Source organism: Larimichthys crocea, chromosome XIII (genome assembly GCF_000972845.2).
Source record: "Larimichthys crocea isolate SSNF chromosome XIII, L_crocea_2.0, whole genome shotgun sequence".
NCBI lineage: Eukaryota > Metazoa > Chordata > Actinopteri > Sciaenidae > Larimichthys > Larimichthys crocea.
Genome location: NC_040023.1, coordinates 39,183,306 through 39,207,368, shown reverse-complemented (window position 1 = coordinate 39,207,368; position 24,063 = coordinate 39,183,306). Strand labels below are relative to the sequence as shown.

General features: G+C 40.9%; 2 protein-coding genes across 2 annotated transcripts in view; both read left to right on the top strand.

Moving 5' to 3' along the window:
- The window catches only part of sdc3 (syndecan 3), a 36,133-nt gene extending 31,389 nt beyond the window's left edge, over positions 1 to 4,744 (top strand). The window contains exon 6 of the mRNA XM_027287336.1: positions 1,716 to 4,744. Within this exon, the coding sequence (XP_027143137.1) occupies positions 1,716 to 1,882 (167 nt within the window). The 3' untranslated portion in view covers positions 1,883 to 4,744. The remainder of the gene's footprint in view (positions 1 to 1,715) is intronic.
- Positions 4,745 to 9,446: 4,702 nt separating this feature from the next.
- Positions 9,447 to 22,157, top strand: nobox (NOBOX oogenesis homeobox). The gene is made up of 9 exons (XM_019264221.2): positions 9,447 to 9,606; positions 12,011 to 12,720; positions 15,383 to 15,545; positions 15,641 to 15,747; positions 15,954 to 16,093; positions 16,184 to 16,314; positions 17,254 to 17,515; positions 19,274 to 19,590; positions 21,011 to 22,157. The coding sequence occupies exons 1-9, from the start codon at positions 9,573 to 9,575 to the stop codon at positions 21,466 to 21,468; spliced, it is 2,322 nt and encodes a 773-aa protein (XP_019119766.2). The 5' UTR covers positions 9,447 to 9,572; the 3' UTR covers positions 21,469 to 22,157.
- The last annotated feature ends 1,906 nt before the right edge of the window (positions 22,158 to 24,063 follow it).

Below are 24,063 nucleotides of genomic sequence, written 5' to 3'. Positions count from 1 at the left end.
TGAGAACAAGCAATCCTCTTCTTGGGTTATCCAACCCCCTCCTTTCACCCCTCTTTTTCTCATCATTTTCCCTCTGGCCAAATCCAATTTCTTTTCAAGTGCACCCCTCTCCTCATCCCAAAGAGCTGTTGTAGAAAGTGAGCGAGCAGCCAACTTGCCTGACCTGACTGGCTCTCTGTCTTTCCTTCAGCTGTTCTGATTGGTGGACTGCTGGCGGTGGTTTTCGCTGATTTCGTGGTCATTGGTAAAGAGCAGGAGGCAACAGACTTTAGACTAGACTGTCTGTATGTTAGATCCAAGTTATGAATACTGTATCAGGCTCATATATTCATGTGTAGACACTGTAGTCCATGCAGTGATTTACAATGATTCGGAAGACTTTTTTTTTTTTAAGATTGATTCCAGTTCATATTGGATTTCATAAAAACAACTGCAATGCTACCTTTTACCCCCAAATCAATGCTTTGCAGTACTGTGCCTGTCAATATTTTAACAAGACAAAGAGTCTACACCCGCCCTAGCAGCTCTGTGAAGCTGCTATGTGTAATCAGAATGCTAAACGTGTCACTGTTCTCACAGACACTATGCTGACATGCTGATGTGTAGCAGATATATTGTTCGCCATGCTAATATTTGCTAATTAGCGCTCCACACAAAGTGCAGCTGTGGCTGATGGGAACATCATTAGTCTTGCAGATATTTGGTCATAAACTAAAGTGCTGGATGAATTAAAATTTTTTGACTTAATGGTGCCGCTTGATGAAAAGTAATGAGATCACCGAAGTCATAACAATTCATCCTGAGGGGGACATTAATGTCTGTAGCACATTTCATGCCGATCTGTCTCATAGCTGGACCAATGTGGTGGACCCGCTTAGTGATGGCAACAAACATCTGATATCATGGATTCAATGAAAATGTCTTTTTTTCTTTTTTAAATGAGAAACTGCAGCTGAAAGGGTGCAATTAACATTTCATATGTCTAATAGTCAATCACTTATGGTAAAAGTACATAATTATACACGTTATAACACAAAAACTGCGTCATCTGTCACAGCAAATCTAACTCATTTAAATTTTCTACAAGATCTAATTGCCAGAAATGGTGTGAACGTCACGAACGGTGTAAACTTTGACAGCGCAAAAAAAGTGGTGAAAGGTTTTAAATACCCCAGCCTATGCGCTGGAATATTGGCAGTAATGAAACAAACAAAGTGAACACCTCCCACGCAATGAAGAGAAACAAAGTGTTCCTCAAGCATTTTGGAAAATAAACAGTTTGTTCTCCGTTTTTGGCGTCAATACCAATTAGTTTAACGAGAGGAAGGATTTCTTTTTCTCCCCCCTATGTGATAACCACACATTAATCTGTCGCACACAGCAAGAGTTCATTAGCGATGTGTGTAGAAGGAGGTGGAAAAATGCAGCTGCTGCGGATTGGTTAGCTCCAACAGGCTAAACTACTATGTAGCACTGCAGGGCTGCAGTTTAGCACAACGCTTTTGGCAACACATAACGTATGTTGGCACATTCAGGCTCATCAGTCTTCACTTAGCAGCTAGATCATAGTGACGCTGTGATAGCTTTGCTCTGCTTCCAGAAGCTGTGTGTGTTTGCAGTGATGTAGTCTGTTGCAGGATGTAATACTTTAGTGTTTATGTGATTTGTAGTGTCCTGGTTTTTAAGATGTCCACCCTCCCTTTCTCTTTTTTCAGCTGTGATAGTGGGAGGAGTAGTGGGCGCCTTGTTTGCCGCCTTCCTGGTGATGTTGCTGGTGTACAGGATGAAGAAGAAGGACGAGGGCAGCTACACGCTGGAGGAACCCAAACAGGCCACCGTCACCTACCAGAAACCAGACAAGCAGGAGGAGTTTTACGCATAACACTCGTATGCCAGAGAGATGCACCGCACACCGAGGGAGAGAGAAAGAGCGAGAGAGAGAAGAGAGAAAGATACTCTAAGCCCCCCCTCTGGTCCTCCTTCTCCTCGTCCTCTTCTTCGTCGCTTCCCCCCTCATCTGCTCGCCTCTCCTCATCCCTCTCTCCTCTCGTCTCCCAAACACTTGAGAGCGCCTTTCTCTCTGCGGACATGGAACTTTCTTTTCAAAGAAAATGAAAAAGAGGACAAAAAAAACAAAACAAAAAAAACGGAAAAAAACAAATCCAAATATATTCTAAAAAAAAAAAAATAACACATACACACAAGATGTTTTTAAAGTAAATGTTGTTATTAATATTCTACAGATTCTCTTGTTCTGTATGTAATGATATGATTATTTTGTAAAAAAAGAAAGACAACAAAACAGAACACAAGCTCTTAACCTGTGTTTTCTAGCACAAAAAAAAAAAAGTTCCTCCTCTGTTTTTCATGGAGCGAATGAAAAGGCTAAAAAGAAAAGAGGAAGAGGAGAGGGGTGGGGCGAGCTGAGCGAAACACAAAAGAAAAAGAGAGGGGTGGGCTCGACTCTGCCCCTCGACGCCCCACCACCACCCCGAAAAAGAAATCTCACAGAGTGTCTGGTTGGCCGCACAGAGCCGAGGGTCAAAAGGTGAGAGGAAAGGTCTCTTTTGTGCCTTCCATCCCCTCTGGTGCTCAAAGACGCATATGCACACCCATACGGCCACATAAACACATGCTTACACATATGCACATGCATACACACAGACTTGCATCTGCTTGAAGGTGGCTCTGACCTCTCGCTCTGTGCTCGGCCAACCAGAAAACGGCGATCAACCCTCGTCATGTTTCACAACGTCGAGGTGCCGCTGTGGAAACATAGGCTGGTCCGTCTGCTCCTCTAAGCTGTACAAAGACTAGTTACGGATAGTAATAATAACCAATAATATATCAATGTTTTGGGCTGGATGGTGAACAATAATAATAATAATAATACCATGATAATAATAATAATGATAATAATAATAATTCTTAAACAGGAGGATGTGTATTTAGCAGTTTAAAAAAAAGTTTATATGTAAATATCAGCGCATCCTTTCTGGCATCACTAACCATCTGCATGATCATGAAGAGTTTTTATTCATCACATTTGTCATCACTTTAGATGAGCTGTGCTCTCGTCAGCCACATGCACACACACAAACACACTCATGCACGCACACAAACAAACACACGCACACACACAAGCGCAGACATATAACTTGCTGTGCATTTAAATACACACCACACAGACTTTAAATCTCCTGTAAATCACATCATTCAAACACATATCAAAACCCATCATCATCATCATCATCATCATCCTCATCCTCGTCATTGTGATAGTCATCACTCGTGATATGAGCGAGATCAGGTGGTTTCAATATGTTATTGATTAGTTATGGATCCGTTGCCGGTTGGTTTGAAGTTTGGTCTATTTGTGTAAAAGCACAACTAACGCATCCAAGTCATCACGTCATCGGATATCCCTCCCCCTCCTCCGCCGCACACACACCTTTTGCATGCCTCACTTTGTTTTTTCTTCCACCATTGGCTCTCTGTTCGGGAAGGGGAGGGTCCTCTGGGAAGCAAGAGGGGCTTTTAATGAAAACCGGGAAGTGTGAATCCGCGCAGGAAGTCGCTCCCACGTGCACTAATCCAGTCAAAATCACAACTTTTGTCACCGAAGCTGTGGTTATGAGAGGAATTAGCATCTATAGGGGCCGACTTGAACCTGCTGCTGGACTCTTTAATTTGGGGAGGGGACAACGAGGGAAAAAGGGGTTAGGATTCGGGTTTGGATATGTGAGGAGACAGGAGGGCTGTGCTTCTATCTAAGAGATTGTAACAATAACCACACCAGTGCGACTGGGCTAGTAGCTTCTATTATACTCAGTACTGTAGATCAAAATTGCATGGGAGTCAAAACTATACTAGTCTGGTTGTGTGTGGATGCCTGTGTGTGTCTTTGTGTGCTTGAAAGAAACAGAGGGGTGAGTTAAAGCTGGAATGTACTGTGGTCGAGTGTGTGTTTACCTACTCCAGCAGTTCTCACGCTCTTCCGCAGACAGGTAACGCACCTCTTCCACTTCTGTGTGTGTCCGTCGCCTGCCCCCTCGCCAGTGTGCGAATATATGTGTGTGTCTACACCTCATCTAAACCCCACCGCCTGTATGCGTGTGCGTGAGTGCTTCACCTTGGTATTTCACAGCAGACTCTTGTGTACACTGACTAGCCTGTCGACGTGTGTGTGTGTGTGTGTGTCTGCGTGTGTTGAGTCTGTTCACTGCTGAATGAGGGGCAGCTGGTCCCTCACAGTGGCTTTCACACACACTGACTGTCTTTTCACTGTCTGTCTGTCTGCCTGTCTGTCTCTCTGCCGCAGGACAGACGGACAGACAACACGCCACCTTCTCACAGGCAGGAATGATCTTAACACGTACTGTCTTTTCTAAAGTGACTGTCGGAGTGTAAACTTGTGTGTTTGTGCCCATCTAAGCCTGCGTAGCCAAATAAGACGTGTGTGTGTGTGTGTGTGTGTGTGTGAGAGAGAGAGAGTGAGGGTGAATTTGTACGCGTGTGAGTGCAGGTATGCATATGTGTGTGTGAGTGTGTATGTGAAGCCCGATGGAGGCTACACTACTCTATGTTTGCTGTTCCCATTCCTGTTTTTATACATTTGCATTTTTTTAAGGCTGAGTTTCTGTCATTGGCTGAGTGAGCGAGAGGAGGCGGATCCTCCACGCCACCGCCCTGTCACTAATCTGCCACTCTGTTCCAAATAAAAAGCCTGATTGGGTAAATCCGTCCTCTCTTGTCTTGTTTTAATTTAAGCGGATCAATCAACACACCTGTAATTTTCCAATCATGCTGTCTGGGTTCATTATTACAAAACACATTGGGGGTGGGTTTGAACTGATTGGACTAATGTGTCCTAGCAACAAAGAACACGACAATCCAAATGTGAGCTTTCTCAACATTTTTTATCAGCATTGGAAAATGTATTCTCGCTAAGGTAGCCAGAAGATTAAGAGAACCCTGGGGCAAACATTTGCTATCACCTCAATGTGCCCATTATTCTCAACGAATAGATCAGTATTTTAGAGGAGGCTTTGCTTTCTTGCCCAGAGTCAGATGAGAAGATTGATACCACTCTCTCATCATCTCACTCCCTGTAAGAAAGCCAATAAGAGCTGAACTCCTTTAAATAAAGTACACACACACACACACACACCAGACTGCACGGTTGCAGTTTCATTGTTTTCTAAGAGACCTAGAAAACAACCAGTACTCCTTCTGTCCTGGAAAAATACTACCATGTTCCAGTTTTTCTGGGGGTCAGTGTGCATGACTAAACATAACTTGATTTATGCACAATGTGAGCACAATGTAAACTTAAATAATATTGATTTTGATACAGGGTTCCCCTGCAAAACTAGGCCAAAAGATTAGGCAACAATACCAGACCTACTTTAGTTGATGCTGTACTTTAGTGCTAAATCTCAACAAATGCACCATTATTCAGATTACAACAGTTAACATGCAGTGATTTGGGGGATTTCTAGAGGTAATCCATCTTTGTTTATTAATAATAATTATATATTTTTTTCACATACAATCATTTTTTTAGTATATTACAAGATTAGTAGTATAAAAAAAATGTTTCCCCTGAAGGTCCTGGGTGCAAATCTAGAATCTATGAATATTGCAGTCATATTATTATGATTGCAAGACTTTTAGAAAGGCAGGATGACATAATGAATGAACATTTTTGCTCTTATGGCCCAATCACAAGCTCTTTTGTGCTCTGTGGTAAAAAAAACAACAAAAAAAAACATGTGTCATTATGTTAACAGTTAATAGGCAAAAGAATGAAGTTAAATTAAAATATTGTCCGAACGCCTTTTTGGACTTTCACTATCACCAAATGTGCCTGATACTTGGAGTAGTTTTCAGAAGAGCTGAACTTGGAGTTAATTAACGCTCAACTAATGTTTGAATTTAAGTACCATTGCTTTGACTTCATTTAATAGTACTCTCCAACTTCTAATTAAAGCTTCGCTTTATACGATTTCTGTGTAAAATAGATGCAACATCAGTCATCAGTTCATCTGAATTATAAAAAAACGGTTTAAAACATCTCTTTCTAGATGTCGTGCTCTGTTGCTAATCTGGCAAACAGGCTGTTGTCAGTGCGGTCTGTGGATTAACCAGCACATTGTTGCTGCAAAGACACATCACTGTTGAATTACTGAAATGTGAATTTTCAGTGCTGTGAGCAGTACAAATTCCAGTTGTCTCCACTTTATGGGGGCTGGTAGAAATAATCTTTGAGACAGATGTCTCAAAACTAAAAAGCAGTTTGCATAGATACAAGTAAAAAAATGTTTTTAACATTCTTATTTCTTATTTTGGTGGGATCATTGCTCTTAACTATGACTCCACTTCCTCCCTTAGTGCTGGATTGATTTCAAACTTGAGTTCCAGGATTTGTTCATTGGTTCACTGAGGACTTTAAACAGTGGCTATAAAAAGGCCACTTAGCATTAAAACAGATTTTAGTGACACATTCAGAAGAACTCACATGCAGACAGGAAGTCTCACTCTGGTGTCACCACACACCAGCATAGCTAGCCTGGCCTTCACAACATTTCTGACACATTACATACAACCCTATAGAGTCACTGTATGTATATATATAAATATATATGATCACACCCTCTTAACAACCCATTTACACTGCTAAACTCAGTAGACCCTCAAGGGAGGAACAGCCAGAGATGTTGTTATTCTTAAGTCATCACATAAAAATGTACTTATGAAGTGATTAGATAAACTGTCCGTGGGGATTTGTGAGCACACAGGAAATAAAATTATTCTAAGCAGGGCTTCAGTTTACATTCTTTGCATCAACCAGATAAAACCAAGGTCACCCGATGTGGAGGAGTATCCTGGATCCACAAAAGACAACAAGCCGTCCTAGCCTTGGGCACTGAGCTGCTGATATGGAAATGTACCTCACACAGAGGATGAGGGGGGTTTTATGTGAGCCCTCCTCTGTTTGGGAGGGGGAGAACAGAAGCTGAACAGTAGAGTTGGGGTAAACAGCAGAGGGTTTAAAGAGCCCAGGGTCCAGTCAGTACCCCATCTGGTGGGTGACAGAGGAACAACTGCAGCAAGACAAGAAGCTGGCATTTTCACATCTGACATGCATCATTTGGACAGAGAGCTATGCATACAAGTAGAGAATGGACAGTGAGCTGTTATATGTGCACTTTAATTACCAATGACTAAGACTTTTTCAAAGATTAAGACTCTGAGTTGGCCCGTTTTAGGCCTTTGTGGAATAAGAAGCTCAAAGGATCAGGATTATTTATGCTTCATTTACAGCAGTGCTTCCCAATCTGGGGGACTGGACCCTCACAATGACTCAAAGGATAAATAAAGGAAAGGAAAGCAGTAAAAAAAAGATTTCTGACACATGAATTCACGCTTATTTATTCCAGACTTTCCATTCATCTTAATCCTTTGCTTTTTCAGACATAGTTATTCAAAGAAAGTGAAGCTTGCTTGGTTGAACTGGTAACGACTAGTAACAGGGGTTATAAGTAGACTTTGGTTTGTTGTAAGTGCTCACAAGCTAAAAAGTCTTGATATTCTTCAGGCTTTACTTCAGTTTTTAATATATATCTGAAAACACTGAATCAACAACATCATCACCATGTTTAACAGTTGAGTCAACCTGCAGTGAATCCCAGAACACATTATAATGAAACTGAAGTATTGTCATAGTTTTTTTATTAAGCAACAGTATAATTTTATGGTGATATGATTCACAGGGGTATGATTATTTTTAATTATAGGCACCATGGATTTTTAGTTTTTTTTATCCAATTTAAAAGAAAAAAATGCAATAATCCAATTTTCAGTTTTATTGAGCTCTACACATCAGTCCCGACATAATCAGTATAATTGCACATTATGGTGATACCATCAAAGTCATGAGGAGACAACTGAGATTCACGCCTGAGTGAAAAAATTGTTCTATGAATATCAGTAAAAGAAGTGCTCAGATCCTTTACAGAAGTAAATGCACCAATACCACAGTGTAAATGTACTGCATTGCAAGTAAAATTACATAACTAAATTATTAGATTATTCAAGAAGGGGAAACTGGGGCAACTGGTTGTAGATCCTTGAAGATGTTTCTCCTCTCACCTTCTACAGTTCTGAGTGACTGGTGGGGAGATTTGGGTATTTAGCTCAGGGGGGATTGTTGATCATCCATCCGGACTGAGACCCTTTGTATAATTATTAGATTGTGATAAAAAAAAAAATCAGCAATACATAACCAACATTTTACTGTTGCAGCTGCAGTTAAAGCTAGTTTTAAGTTTAACAACTTCATATACATTTAGTTTAGTTCAGTTGTTCCCAACCTGTGGATCCACCCAACTTCCACAGGCTCACAAGATGAACTGATGGGTCATGAGATGATTAATGGGACAGGAAAGAAGAAAAACATGAATTCTTCTACACTGGACTTTACTTCTTTCTTCAGTAGAATTGGTAATAATTTATAGACATTTGAAGTAATAGTCACTGCTTTTATGTCAAGGGGTCAAAAAGTTGTTTGTGGTTTTATGTGATGTTGTTTTTGAATGTAAAAACTTGCTTTGAGGGCAATCATGTAAATGAAGTGGAATTAAAAGTATAACCTATTTCCCGCTGAAGTGTAGTAGAAATATCCATGTAAAGTACCTCTTAATTGTTCAGTATAGCTTAAGTAGAGTACGTGAGTAGTTATTTACCACCACTGATGAGAACACAGTACATATGTTTTCCTTGCTTTCGTCATGTTTTATCAAGATACTTTTTAAACATGTAAATATTACGCCACATCAGAGACAATAAAACATTGAATCCATTGTATGCAAACACAAAACACACATACAGTTCTTCACCCCTGCCCCCCACACGGACACTCAGATCACAACCTCATCCATCAGTGTCAGACTCTTTAACACCAGCATGACCTCATGACTTTTTCCTATAAATTACATTATTTATGAGTAATTTCATATCCACCTTGTGTATGAGCTGATGTAACAAGAGAATTTCAATAAAGTCCATCAAAAAAATAGCATGCAGACTGTTAATATAACTGCAAACACATGCACATATTACATAAGTTGTATTTAACAGTTTTTTTGCATGGAGCATTTACCAATAGATTGAATGTATTGTCTGACACAGATAATCAGGTCAGTAAACTTATAAATGTTGACTGACAATTTGACCAAAACAACAAATTAATTAATCAAATAAAGACTCATTCCTGTCATATTCAGTAGATCAAACCTTTTTCCCCTTCTTATTAGGTAAATTGATTGTGACAGTGTTTATATTGCTTCCCTCGGTCTGCGTCTGCAGGTTTTGATTGGACCCGTTCTGCTCTCTGATTGGCTGCTTCAGTCTCACCTATCACGCGATAATGTGTCGGTCACGCCGCTGAGTGAGGTAATCAATCAATCAGCCTCATTAGCGCGCAGAGCAGGAGCAATCCACGTCCTGACCCTACCTGGCTTAATTGATTATTAGTACGAGTTTATTGGTTTTGACTGGCGGAAGTCGCGATGGATGAAGACTGTGATTTAGCTGAAGATTTTGGTAAGGACACTCAGGCTGACTTTAATTGTTTTATTGCCCACTAAAGACACGCCACTGGTGTCATTTCCTGAACTTTGAACGACTTTTGAAACTTTCCTGAGTGTGTTTAATCTCTCCTGTGAAGGTTGAAGCTCCCCCGTGCTGCTCGGCTCCTCTGAGGCAAATTAAGTATTTAAAAACTCTGTTATTAACATTCACGACCCGTGTGTTTGTAGACGGGGACAGGTTAGCTAGCGTTAGCCTCGGCTAGCCGCTCAGAGTTAATTAACGGTCAGGTGAGGTGGCGCGAGGCGCTGCACACCTGGGACACTAATGAGTCACTGCAGCTCCTCGTGAGCAGGAGGAGGCTTATCAGGTTTATTCAACCTGCAGGTCACCACGTGACTCATGAAATATGAAAGACATATCTCCTACAACATTATCAAGTTATTTCTTACACTTTATTCAGGTAAAATAATATATATTTATATATATAGCCTTTGGACCCTAAATGGCTTCATTTACTTTTTTCAGCCAAATTTAGCACGTTTTGACTCAGACTTGTATATGTACACACATATTAAACTCAAATACTTCAATAAACACTTAAATTCCAATATTCTTAATTCAATACACCTTTGTACTGAAGTATGTAAAAGTAAAAATTACATTTCTAATATCAATAAATTGCTGTAGCCAATTGTTTTCAAGTCAAATCAAGTCAACTTTAAGCTCAATGGCTATATGTACAGGACATACAGAGTATTGAAATTTCGTTTCCCTCTTATCCCGTGCAAACACCGCATAAACATGACATTTAAAATATAAGTAAAAGATTTAAAAAATATATACAAACTAAAAATATATACAAGCAAAGACATCCGTGTGGAAATATAGCACAAGTGTAATTAAACAGAATTATCAGTATAATATAAGGATATGTATGGCTATAGTGGCAGTATCATTGCATTTACAGACGGGGGTGTAACCCACTCCTCTCTCTCCTGTCCAGCGCACATGTATGTAATGTATAATATATATATATATATATATATATATATATATATTAATATATAAATATATATATATATATATATATATAGATTACATAAGTTATGACCTGCAGGGCCCTCAGCTCTTATCTGACCAGGTTAAAGTCACCATAAAGTCATTTAATGTGGAGACTAGAGGAATAAGATTGATCTCACAGTGAGTTATTAAAGACTGTGAAAATGGCAATAGACGAGGAGGAGTCCACACCCCATGAAGAGATTTATTTCAGTTTATTTATTCAGTTAATCCTTTTAATCATATTGTCTATAAAGTTGTTTAGTTACATTTAGACCCAAACATAGTCTGAGTACAGGTTAAAATTAAAAATTGTGGTTATTATATTTGATTTAAAAGATTAGTCAGTTGACAAACAGTTAATTTTCAATTATTTTCTTAATCATTTGTCACTATTTTAAAGCAAAAATGACAACAACAACAAAAAAATCTTCTTTCCCCTTCATAAATGTGACTATTTTCTGGATCTGTTTGTGTTCTATGATATTTTTATGCAATATGGTGGTTGCACATACACTGCAGGACAGATACAAAGAAACAAGAGAGACAAAGAGGACATGATGAATGAATACAACATGAGTTCGAGTCGGTGGGTATGTAGTAAACACCGACTTGGCTGGAGGTCCGGCCAAAATATATACAAAAATAAAATGTGTCTGTGTGTACGTGTCCCACGTATAAATAATCCAGGTAACTGGGAGGATGTAAATAGATTAATCACCTATTGATTGACAGATTGAATTCTATGATAGTCAACTGAATTTTTTCTGACATTTAATAGACCAAAAGATTAATCAATTAATTGACACAACTAATCAGCTGATTCATTAAAAAAATAGTAAAAACAGACTGACAAACTACAAGATTTCTGACAAACCAGAAGTACTTTACAACAGCACAGCTATAGACAAGATACATTCACAACAAGCATACAGGACAACACATGACTGATTATATTCATGGTGTAATACACATCACAGAAAAGGCAACCTGTTTTAGGCTCCTTTTTAAAAGTAATGAGAGTCTGAGCACGCCTGAAATCCTGAATCGAACCTCAGGTGACCTGAGAAGTCTGAGTTCTTCATCTTTTAAGCATATCTAACTTACGGCGGATCAAAGCCGAGACAGATCAAGAACCAGTCAGCTCCGGTGCAAAGTGAAAGCTAATTTGGTTATTTAAGGATGGGCGTCTGGCTGCAGAGTTCTGGTACAGGTTATAAAATCATGTAGAAGTCTCTCCAGGTCAGGTTTTGATTAATAGTTGGAGTTTTAGAGACAAAGTGCAGATAATTATAATTATGTCTGTTAAAGAGGTCCAGGCAAAGTTAAAAAAAACTCTGACTTCACTCTGTTGCAGACTGTCCGAGCCTTCTGTGTGAGGAACTGGAGGATCTGGAAACAAAGAACAACCAAGGGAGTGTGAGGAGGAGGAGGGAAGGAGGGGAAGTGTTTAATCAGAGGGTGGGTGAAGAGGCAGGAGAGGAGACAGAGCGAGAAGGGGAGGAGGAGGAGGAGGAGGAAGAAAAAGTTGTTGAGGGAGATGAAGAGGAGGAGCAGGTGAAGCTAGAGATTAGGCTAGGAGAGGAGGAGTTACAGGATGTGCAGATGGAAGACAATAAGATTGAAAACAAGGAAGAAATTGCTGATAAGCAACAAGAGGATACAGAAACAAAAGGTCCAGAAGAGAGAGATGAGAAGCAAAAGAACAGGAAGAGACGAGGGAAAAAGCAAAGTGAGCGAGTGAGAAGCAGGAGAGGTTTAAAGGATGTTAGTGAGCAGTTTGAGGAGGAAAAGATACAGGAGCTGTCAGCGATGAGCTCAGAGGAGAGCTCGGCTCTGTCGGAGCCTCCCGTTGGACTCATGAGCAGCTGCGACTTGTCTGATCCTGTCTATCTGGGTTGTGGTGGGACAGGGCTGTATTGCCCCCAAGTTCCTGTTCCTTTGCTGTATTCATCGCAACCTCCAGTCCCGATCCAACCTGCACCTCCTCAGCCCCACGGGACAAAAAGACCTCACAGTCCCCTTCCACCTCACAGTCTGCCGCAGCAGGGCCCACAGCCTCTCGAGGTGAGAATAGACTGTCACTTGCTCACACTTGCTGAGCTGTGAACATCATTGTACCTGAGCTTATTTCCAGCACTCTTTAAAGTCCAGTGTGCAAGATTTATGAAGCTTTGTTTCCACAATATAGCAGAAATGGAAGCTATAAAATATCAGAAAAACAGGAAAATGCCTGATATGATTCATAGACCTATTGGTGATGTCTTCAAGTTGATTGTTTTCCACAACCAACAGTCTAAACTAAATAAATTATTTATTGGCAGAATATGGCAGAAATATTCATAGACATATATTCATATAAATTAGAAAATTGTGTTTGTGTTACCTTAGAAATGACCTGTTTATATCTACAGATGCCACAGGTCTGAGTTCGCCGTGTTGAACCACCATGTTTCTACAGTAGGCCAGAACAGACAAACCATACAGGCTCCAGACAGACTTTCGTACTTATTTCTTGCTCCCATGGTGTGAGCGTGATGTTTTTATTAGTGAAAATAAGAGTTATTATGTTTTTCTTACCTTAGAATGAGCCTTGAATTGTCATGTTTCCACAGTAACCCAGAATGAATAGAGTAAACACTGGCTCTAGAGAGAGTGTTTCACATTATTTGTGTGTTTGGTGGCCACCATAGTTTCTCCTTTATGATACGAAGGAGAGGAGGAGGTGACAGGGCTGCAAATGCAGTGCCACAGTCCTACACACTGGTCCTATAACACACACTCATTCTCCTTATTTCACCTGAAAAGGATGCTCCACTGATTTAGCGTTGCACTCCTATAACATTGTCAGACTTGACATTTTTTCCTTCCTTGTGTTTTTCAAAACATGGGACCTACATTACCCACAATGCAACTCGACTGTCAACAGGTTAGTTGGAGATTCAGTGGGTAGTCATGTTAGTCACGGCTAATGCAGCCTCAAGCAACAACTGACACAATTTATCCAGCTTCGCGCAGCTCACTCTAGAGCCACAAAAGGATTTATACAACCTTTTTCATGTCTGCAGTAGCACTTCCCAAGTCCTGTAAACAGACTTTGATGTGCGCAATCAGCCGAGTTTAAGTGGCTTTTAAGGTTGGAAAACTCACCTTATTATTATACCCTTACTCAGGTAAATATGTTCAATGAGTGCATTATCAGACACGTAGAAATTCAGTTTTATTATTTAATTTTAATAATTTTAGAGATCACAGTTAAATGTAGTATTGTTCTGGACATGCACACATACATGATGTGAACAGAATATTAGAAATACTTATTCCTATAATATAATGCAGTCCAGTATAACACCACCACTAACTATAACCTCTGTGCTAAAGTATCATTGAATTAACACCTCTATGACAGTGTTAAGAAACCTAAATGAAATTAGTTATGTTACTAAAAGTTGAAAGTAGACTTTATGACAGAACAGTCTTATTGGATTATATCAGAATTTACATGTGTATAAAAAACAAAAGAAACAAAATCCCATTGCCAACAAATTAAGCCTGACAAGTTTTTAAATCTTTAATATTAACATGTTTGGGTTTGAATAATTTAACTGCAGAACATGAGGTTCGACCTCTTCATGCCAACAGACGCTGCATGTTCTTGTGAAGATCTCCAGGTAACTCATTTGTCATGTCTAATTACAGTGTCGTGTATGAAATGATTCACACCTACAACCTCCTGCAATATTAATGATGCAGCTGTGAAAGAAGCATCCCAGATTTGAATATTTGGCTCAGTGTGTGAGTTTAATTGTTACATTGGAACGAGCCCATGCAGAGTTTGATTAATAATTTCATCTAAATCTGAAATGATGTAAGATGAAACAAGGAAATTTGATGATGCTTTATCGTTATTTGTGAGTATTGCCAAGAAGTATTCTGTATATTGTAAGAATGCTTTGTTTGAGTCGTGGATGATCATAAACTAATGAGCTGAGCAATAGCAAGAAATTTCAATTCCTCTGATTTCAGGCTTCACTTGCACTCATCACAAAATAAACAGGACAGCAAACTTAAATCTTGCCTGTGTTGCTACACCTCGTCATGTTGGATGTGGGATCATGGATAAAACCTTCCTAACAAGTACAAAGTGCTCATGAGTAAAATGTGAGTATAGTGTTGAAATAGGTGGTCAGTTGATCAACTGATTAACAGGAAATGAAGTGTCAAATGTGATGATTTTCTGCTTTTTCTTATTTAAATCTATGGTAAATTGAATATCTTTGGATTGTAGACTATCAGTCAGACAGATGAAGCAATTCAAAGACATTACCTCGGCTCCTGCAAATTACACTGGGTATTTTTCTACATTTTCAGATATTTAATAGACCAAACAATTAATTGGTTAATTAATAATGGAAGTAATGGCAAATTAATCAAAGCTGAAAAAGCTTAAAAGCGGTGCTTAGACAAAACTGCAGATGAATGACTTGGTCTTTGAAGTCCTGAAGCAACTTTTATTTCCACTGGGGGCTGAAACGTTTAACAGTGCACGTCTCATTTCACCTCAGCTGCGTTTTTAGCTGACAAACATCCCTGCTGGCTTTTGGCTTTTTTAAAATCCTCTAAAATTGTGCTCAGCTTTAAAGAATTATGTGATTATTGACAAATTGAAAAATTTAAAACTAAAAACACAGTATGTTTGCTGTGGTAACGTTTGGCTGGTTCGTTACAGATGGAGATAACTCAGGTCTACTCAACCCGGCGCTCCATCCGCTATAGCACCAGGGGTCGAGGCCGGGCCCTGAGCTTCTCTCTACTGCCGGGGATAGAGACTGTGGACAGCTGCCTCCTGCCACCCGCACCGAAGAAGAAAACACGAACACTCTACAGTACTGGTAACTACGTAAACTGTCAGTTTGTTCAGGTGTGTTCAGATTCGTCTAAGCAAATAGTTGACCTGCGTTTGGTGTGTGTGTGCATGTGCGAGCAGATCAGTTAGAGAATTTAGAGGCCTTGTTCCAGGAGGACCACTATCCTGACGCAGAGAAGAGGAAAGTCATCGCTGCTTCAGTTGGGGTCACACCTCAAAGAATTATGGTTAGACATCCACCTTCCTCTTTTTTCTTATTTGGCGGAGAAGAAAGAATAAGCTATTAGCAAACAAGAAATGTAGTTTTTCTCTCCCCATCTCAGTGTCCACTTTGCTTCCCTTCTCATCTTGTCTCCATCACTTTTCTCCTTGTTGTCCACTATTTTTTCCTGATATCCATTTTATTTTCTGTCTCTGCATGTTTCTGTCGCAGGTCTGGTTTCAGAACCGAAGAGCTAAGTGGAGGAAAGCGGAGCGCTCCACCACAGCAAAGGTTGAACACAGACAGAGATGCAGCAGCAGCCCTACACATCAACAAATCAACCCCACCCTGCCCACACTGGCACCCAACAAGTATTACAGTATTGCCTATTACCATTTTTATAGTTTTGTGTCCTCAAATGGTGAAACATTACTCGTATTTAGACATTTTCTCTTTTTCAGTAAAGGAGCTCCCTCTTTTTCTGGTCACTTTGGGACCAAGCTGCCCCAGCTCACCCCTGCAGCACCTTCTTTCCCCACTCTGTCCAACCAGGCATCCTACAGCAACCTGCTGGCAAGCCTCAACAGCCCAGGTGTTAAAACTCACAGTTTTTCCAAACATACTGTCCTTATGCATCCTTATGCAATAGGACATTGTACTCAAAAGAAGTGTGGGGAACTGAGTTATTTCTCTGACTGAACCAGAGACTTGGATGCCTTATGTTATTTTTCTTGTGTGAAATAAAACTAGTTTAACTTAATTCATGATCAAGTGGCACCTTCTCTACAGCTGAGAATTTGATCGTCTTTGTTCAGAAGCCTATTATTCATTTTTTATTACAAAACATTTCTACATTACACATAGTACAAAATAAAAACCTAATTATCACTGTGAAGGTCCTTTTTGTTTTTCACACAGCCTAAGATCATTTTAAGACCAAAAAATCTCAGCTCCCTCATCGGGCCAGACGATATGGCAAAAAAATGGATCACAACTGTCTGTTGTCTCGTTTATTTACACTGTGCGAATGGCAGGTAGGTCTATCCATATGGAGAAAAATATGGGAAAAAGCAGATTTTAGATTGTTTACTTTACACATTAAGGATGCTTCAGCACAGTTGTTGAGCAATGATTTGAAAGTGGTTCAGTTTTCTCTCCAAGTTTCGCAGTACAGCTGTAGCCTTGTGCTAAATGGAGTTTCTTTTGGTCTGATTGACTCTTTAAGGGAAACTGAGAGATCCTACTGACAGCATCACCATCCTCTAAATATTCATTGTGTGTCTTTGAAACCAAAGTAGTGGGAAGTTTGATCTCTGAATTAGATTAACTACCTAATTTACATTTGTAGTAGGACCAACCATCGGCCTTTAGTGTATTTTCCGTCTTTCAGAGAAGCTCTATCTTGATGCTGTAGGAGTCCATGATTGAGTTGAGCTAGGTTTAAACTCAGTGTTCACCCCGCATGTTAAAAAAAAACAAACTACATTATTGCTTTAATCTCATTGTTTAATCTCTCTGTGTCATCTCCAAGATCAATCTAGAGTGAGAGATGGGGGCCAGCACCAGCTTTCATCTCAGGGGGGGTTAGCAGAGTACCACCCCCGCCCCATGCACAGCCCTCCCCCCCTGCGCCGAGCCAGTCTCCCCCTGTTCACGACGACGTACAACTCTGCAAACCCGACTCCACCTCTCCTTAACACCCTGGCTCACACCCCACCTCTATTCCTGGATGCTTTAGAGGGTGGCTCCTCCTTGGCCTATCGTGACACCCAGCCTCTGCAGGCAGACACCAGGTCAGCTCAACTCACAGCCGACTGGGACAAGAATATGAGAAGATGATTTGAACAGGGACAACGAGTACAAGAGATGACAGGAGAACAGAGGGTTGGCAGGCTGCAGACACGAGCAGGCATCCTGTGAAATACTGATATAATGATGCCTCAGACAGTGCCTGTAGTAGTGGGGAGTCAGTTTCAGCTGGTGCTCCGAAATATTTCTGAAGTCATGCTGGGAGAAGTCTCACTTCGTAATTGCTTTATACAAAATTATGTTTGTTTGTTAGACTACAATTACAGATCACAGCACTAAAAATCCACCATGCCAGTATTCAAAACAATGAATATCAATGTGTTTTCCAGACCTGCTGCAAGGTTCAAGGGTCAGCTCACTCAAATTACAAAACAACATTTTTTTCATACTACTTTCAACAAAAATAATAGTTCCTGTAAAAATTGGGTGACAGTGTGTTCTGTAGAGTAACTGGAACATTGAGTCTCAAAAACAACGTTGCTTTTAAATTATTGAAAAGTCATTTTATTCATGTATTTGAGTGGCAACGGCAAATCTCAGGCACACAGTCTCAACACCATAATGACCTGCAAGGCTAGATGTTATTAGGTGTTTTTTATCAATGCTAGCAACACGTCTCTGTGGAAGGTCAGTTCACCACTTTGGTCCAGACACAAATATCTCAAAATATAACTATTGCATGGACAATACAATATCTCAACATCACCATGAGGTTTTAAGTGTTCAAATGTTAAGAAATGTTAGAACTGTTGGACGAATTGCCACTACATCCGGTACACTAATAACATCTCTATCAGCCTCATGGTAACACGCTAAACTCAGATGCTGAACATGATAAACATTACCTGCCATTGCCATTGTGAGCATGTTAGCATTGTGATATTAGCATAATGACAACCTCACGTAGTCACCAGCATGACTGTAGACTTAAACTCTGTTCACACATATGGATTAGCATGTAATTTACATGCTCAGCTCTGTGTGGATTATTTCCTGATGGATGTCTGCCATATAGCTACTAAACACAGAGGTTTTCATTTCTCATTGTACAGTTTTTTTTTCTCTGATACAAGCCAGCTTTGTTTTTGTTTTTTTGTTTTTTAAATTGAAGTACATTGTTGAAACTGTTTTAATACTACAGTGTCGCCTGAGCTGACAAGACCATGGATTGCAGTCCTGTCGCCGGAAACGATCTCCACTCCACTAGTGTAGAGTAGGAGACGACTCTGTCCTTCTCTTTTCATGGCCATTAAAAGATTTGTCACTTGCATTGGGTCAGAGGACATTTCAATTTAGTGCTGCTGGGTGACTTTGAAATCTCTGTAGCTCAGCAGGCTGCAACACCAGGTCCAGATCACATTTAATTGCGGGCTATGGCTGTCTTGAGTGCGTATGTCTGAGCAGCCCAGTCTTGTTGTAATTTGGATGAACTCACCCTTGAGAGAATGCTCAGATGACAGCTAGCTGATGTGAGTGACCAGTGTGTATATCAAAGGTTACCTTTGGGCCATCCTTTTACTGATAAAAGTGCTGTCAGTCATTTTTAAATGTCCTGTCAGTGGTTTGATAACAGGGCTGCATTCAGCCTTCACTAAAGACCTCCTTGTGTAACTCCCTGCCACCCTAAATGCAATAAAAAAACAGATGCACTGCATCAGAGATGATGTATAGACATATTAGAGGATCATATTAGAGGAGTGTGTGTGTGTCTGTGACTAAATCCTTCTTTGTACCATCCTCAGTTCTCTATTTGACTTTGGGGAGAAGCTTGACTACCTGACCTCAAACCAGCAGAACAACACCCTCCCCTACCAGCTCCAGACCTCCTACCCCACCAGCCAGCCCCAGCACCAACCTCAAGCCTCTCTGCCCCGTATGGCCTTCCTCACCCCTTCCCCCTACCTGACCCCCAACCCTCCAGATTCCAACCCTACCTCCTACCTGACCTTTGGCCCCGGAGGAAGCTCCACAGGGATGGTGACCTACTCAACTGGAGGACACACCTACTTCCAATCCCAGAACGCAGGACAGATCCTGCTGCAGTCGGCAGGTCATCATGGTGAGTCACTGGAATGAGATTTTATTTATTCATGGAGCCGCATGAATACGCCAGTCGAGGGGTTTCTGTGTAAAAGTGAGAACATGGTCACAACAAAACATCGAAATGTAAAATCAAACAATATAATCAGTAAAAAATAATCAAAACATAAAACTCCGTAAATACAAAGGCTATTAAGATACAATAAATTCATAAGCTGCCATGTGACTTCATAAGAAAGCCTCTAAAGGCACCAGTCCTGCTTCTTTATGTCACGCTGTTACACAACATCTCTATAAAAATTCTGACTACATTATTTACTTGAGGCATTTTAAGCGGCTGCACACTGGCCCTGGTGTAATAATCATGTTGAGCGTGGAGTCACAGTGCTGTGAAATTATTTTTACCACTATAAATTACCTTTTTAAAGTTTGATTTTAATTATACTGTCATTGTTCAAAGAAACACTGCTGGATAATTTAACAATGCTATATGGTTACTGTTTATGTTTTATACTCATTTCAACTGAGAAATCATTGTGTCCTCATTCCCATGAGCCTAAGCTGCTGTTATAGTGGAGATGGTAGATGTTTGTGGATGCAGTTGGGAATAAAATACTACAATTCATCTAAAATGAATCAATTTAACTTGTTAAATGTATTATCAGGTTTCATCAAAATATAAATCTTGCCAATATTGATGCACGCACTGAACTTTTAAGCTCAGTAATTGGGTGTTTCTCACAGAAATGCCCCAAGTCGTTGACTTTTCTACTTAAGTTTTTATGTACACAGGCTTGTAGTATTGATTTTTCTTTAATCAAGGAACCAGATACTTTCTGAAGTAGTCGTTCATCTTTTATACTGATGATTCAAATGAAGGAATTTCATACACACCCGAGTTGTGGAAGTGCACCAACTGCTTAGTCATTATCTATTCAGGAAGTGAAAAGCCCACAACATGACCTGACAAGCAAAAGGAAATGCTTTAATATTTAGTCATTTTTGCCTTTATATATAAACATAGACATGAGCAGAGAGGGAAGACGCACAGCAAGGGTCCACAGCAGAAATCAATGCACTTACGTTTTATGCATCTTAAACAGGCAGACATAAGGACGCCCCACTATAAGTGTTTTCTGAATATTGAATATAAGAGTGAAGATTTGCAGATGATAATGGTGGAGCAGCATGGGGAAGGCTTTGGGGAAGAGCCACTGTACCTCCTGGCTCAGTAAACACTTAGGGGACCAATGATAGATGAGAGAACAAGCTGGAGTCATGGTGGGGCACAGAAAAAGAGAACAAACAGGTAGGCAGGGCAGATCTGCATTTATAGACATTATTACAGGAAGAGGAGTGTTTGAGGTGTGGACTTCCCGAGATAGATTACCTCCAATAAAACTTCATTATTACATCGGAATCTGTGTGTTTCCTTGCAGGTGGGATCACAGCGTATCAGTCTTACCCGTGGGGCAACATGTACAGTCAACCAGCCATCCACCAGCGTGCTCAGTGCCCTCCAACTTACCCAACCAACATGGGAGGTGTTCGAGATCACCAGCCGCCCTCCTCCACCACTCTACCTCCCCCCTCTTTCTTCACCCGGGGGGACCACGGGCCCTCGCATGCAAACTCCCAGCGCTCATCACACACCCATACACTCACCGCCACCACCAACAGCAGCACCACCACGGTTCTCCCTCCTGTTTCAACCCTGCGGCCTTCTCGCCTCAGAGCAGAGATCACGCCAACCAAGGCAGCGTCCCTGCTGCCTTCTCAGGTCAGCCCTGCTTCTCCAGAAAGTCCTCCAGTGCCCCCTTGTGTCAAGATTGAGTATGACAGCCCTCGAGAGATTCACAGCCACTTCCACTGTGACTTCTCCCCCATACAATTTTGACTCTATGTTTGTGTGAGCGAGCGTGTCTTTGAAGTATCTGCTTAACTGTGTGTGTGAGTGTGTTCCATTTATATCATCATTAGGATGTTCTCAGTAGAAATACTTATGTCAACAGACTTGCTTGGGCTGCATTTAGCTTGGCTGCAATAAATACTCATTGCACTGTTAATTATTTAACTTGCTTTGCTGTGTGTGTGAAATCTGTTTTGTTAACCGGATCTAGAGGGATGTGGGAGGTGGGTTAATTGGCCCACTAGTAAATGCATGCATGCTCACAAATTATGAACATTTTGAGTCAGGCGTGATCACCTCCCAACACACAAATAAGAGCATCAGAGTTTAGTCCATGAATTCACCTGGATAGTCTCAGTTTCAGAGACTGAGTTTCAGTTGTTTCAGGCTGACTGTGGAGGTTTGCCTGATCTGATCCCTTGATTGGCAGCCGCAGCATGCGGTGGGCTGCATTTTTCCAAAAGCCGGATCTGGCTTAACTTCTCCACCACAGGTTGCTACTTTTTTTGGCGGACATCCCTGCGCCCCACACACCGCAACAGCCAAAACAGACAACCTCAAATGAATGGAAAAACTTGCATTTCGCCACAGTGCTGGATCCTGTCTGAATGTGGCCTTACCACACAGATAGATTACTTAATGGCTCTGTTCATTCAAAGGGAAATTCAAGTATAGACTACATCAACCTCCAATGTTATATCATTTTTATTCAGCTTTGTTTGCTAAATCATATGGTTGGTTCCCCGTGCCCTGGTAGCAACTTTTCCAAGGCCTGATAATGGTCCACAATCCAGGGGTTGGGAACTGCAGATGTAAATGATTTTGTGGTTTATTTCAGATCTGTCTTGAGGCCACAAGAGGGTGCTGTTCCTTCATGAGATACGACCGCGTGCTGTGATTTCTTTAACAGGATGTTGTTTCTCAGAGGTCCCTCTGTCAGGGGGGATGTGTGACAAGTGCTAATCCGATGGAGGAGAAAAAGGACAGAGTGGTTTCTAGGGTAGAGGTATCCCAGACAATCACCGATTCAGCCCAAATCCTTAATCTGTGTTGCCATCTGCTGTGTTCACACACTTACTGCACTTTCCGCTCTGTTTGTTCTTAGTACGCACGTCAGTGAGGGCTTGTGGGGCTTTTGGAAATCAAATCCCTATATGAAACTCCGCCACTGAAAGAGCTGAAGGCATTTTCCTGAGACTAGAAAAGACATTTGGGACCAGCGTGTCATTTCTTTGCCCTCAGTAGTAGAAGTAAAGCAAAAAGTTTCTTGTTTTAACCCTAGTTAATATTCCTGGTCCGTAGTCCTGCTGTATGTAAAGTAAAGCTTGAAGTGAAGCTTGGATGATGATGTGGGAGTAAGAGAAGGAAATGTTTGATGCGAATGAGGAGGAGGTGGCAGGGACCATGGGAGCAGATTAAAGATGAGGGTGGGGGGGGGTAGGCAGTGTGTTGGTCTGGGAACAAGGGAGGAGAGCTAAGATGAGCTGTTGCTATGGGAGGAGAGGAGGATGATGAGGGTGGGCTCTGCCAGCAGGCGTGGGAGGGAGAAGAAGATGGGGATGAGGGAGGGGTGTGTTCGTAGCACCGGGGGGTTCTGGGATGAACAGAACTGTTGGTTATGTAACTGCTGTATTTGGGTTTTTAATGAACCTCTCTCTTCCTGCTCACTGGCTACTGAGCTGTTACTGTTGGCAGGAAAAGTGCAGCATAAACACACACACACACACATACACACACACACACACACACACACACACACACACACATATAAAAACTTCTTTTGCAGTGCAGAAATTTCTCAAACTCGCTTGCATAAAGAAACACACACACAACACATTCATTTGAGGAATGAAACCCCAAGTGAGAGAGCTCTATTCAAACTTTAGTGTAGCAAAGTTTTGACTCTGGATTTTACTTTTATTTGTCTGCATGTGAAGCTGCTCACTTTGTGTATCTGTCTTTTAGCGGACCATGAGTCTGTATGCATGGATTTCTTTATATTCATCTGTCAGCAAGCTCGCATGTGTGTCTGAGGAGGGTTTCATGTAGGTTTAACTTTGCAATTAATTTTTCCAGGACTTCCCTGGTGTGAACAGAGAGCACTCAGAGCACAGCTGCAGGGCTCAAGTGTGTGTGTGCCTGTAAGCATATATATGTATGTGTGTGTGTGTGCATGTATGTGCATACGTGAGTGTGTAAAGTACAGGTATGGGATGCTTCAGTCCACCCCGATTCCACCCGTGTCAATATTTACTCAGTATTCTGAGATTTGAAGAAAGAGAACTTGTTTCAATATTTATGGATGTGGTCAAACACGAAATCCTCGCAGTCTTTCCAAACACTGTGACTGTATGCACACACACACTGACAGGGAAAAAAAGTGAACCGTGCACCGCTTGTATCCAGTCAAGTAATGGAGTTTATTGATATTAGTGGATTATGTTTATTGGTGTAACTGATTGAAAGTGATAATGTTTGTTGTGGAACAAAGCTGAGACATGGTTTGGAGATCCTCCAGTCCTTTGGGTCTTCAGTTCAGATGCCATTAGGCTGTTGATTTTTGGTTTGTTTAGAAAAGATACA

What these genes read in the sequence shown, in the direction of transcription:
- nobox (XM_019264221.2), top strand. Translation starts at nt 9,573, where the DNA reads ATGGATGAAGACTGTGATTTAGCTGAAGATTTTG. An exon ending in TGATTTAGCTGAAGATTTTG is followed by an intron (nt 9,607 to 12,010) that starts GTAAGGACACTC and finishes ACTCTGTTGCAG; the next exon opens with ACTGTCCGAGCCTTCTGTGT. An exon ending in ACGAACACTCTACAGTACTG is followed by an intron (nt 15,546 to 15,640) that starts GTAACTACGTAA and finishes ATGTGCGAGCAG; the next exon opens with ATCAGTTAGAGAATTTAGAG.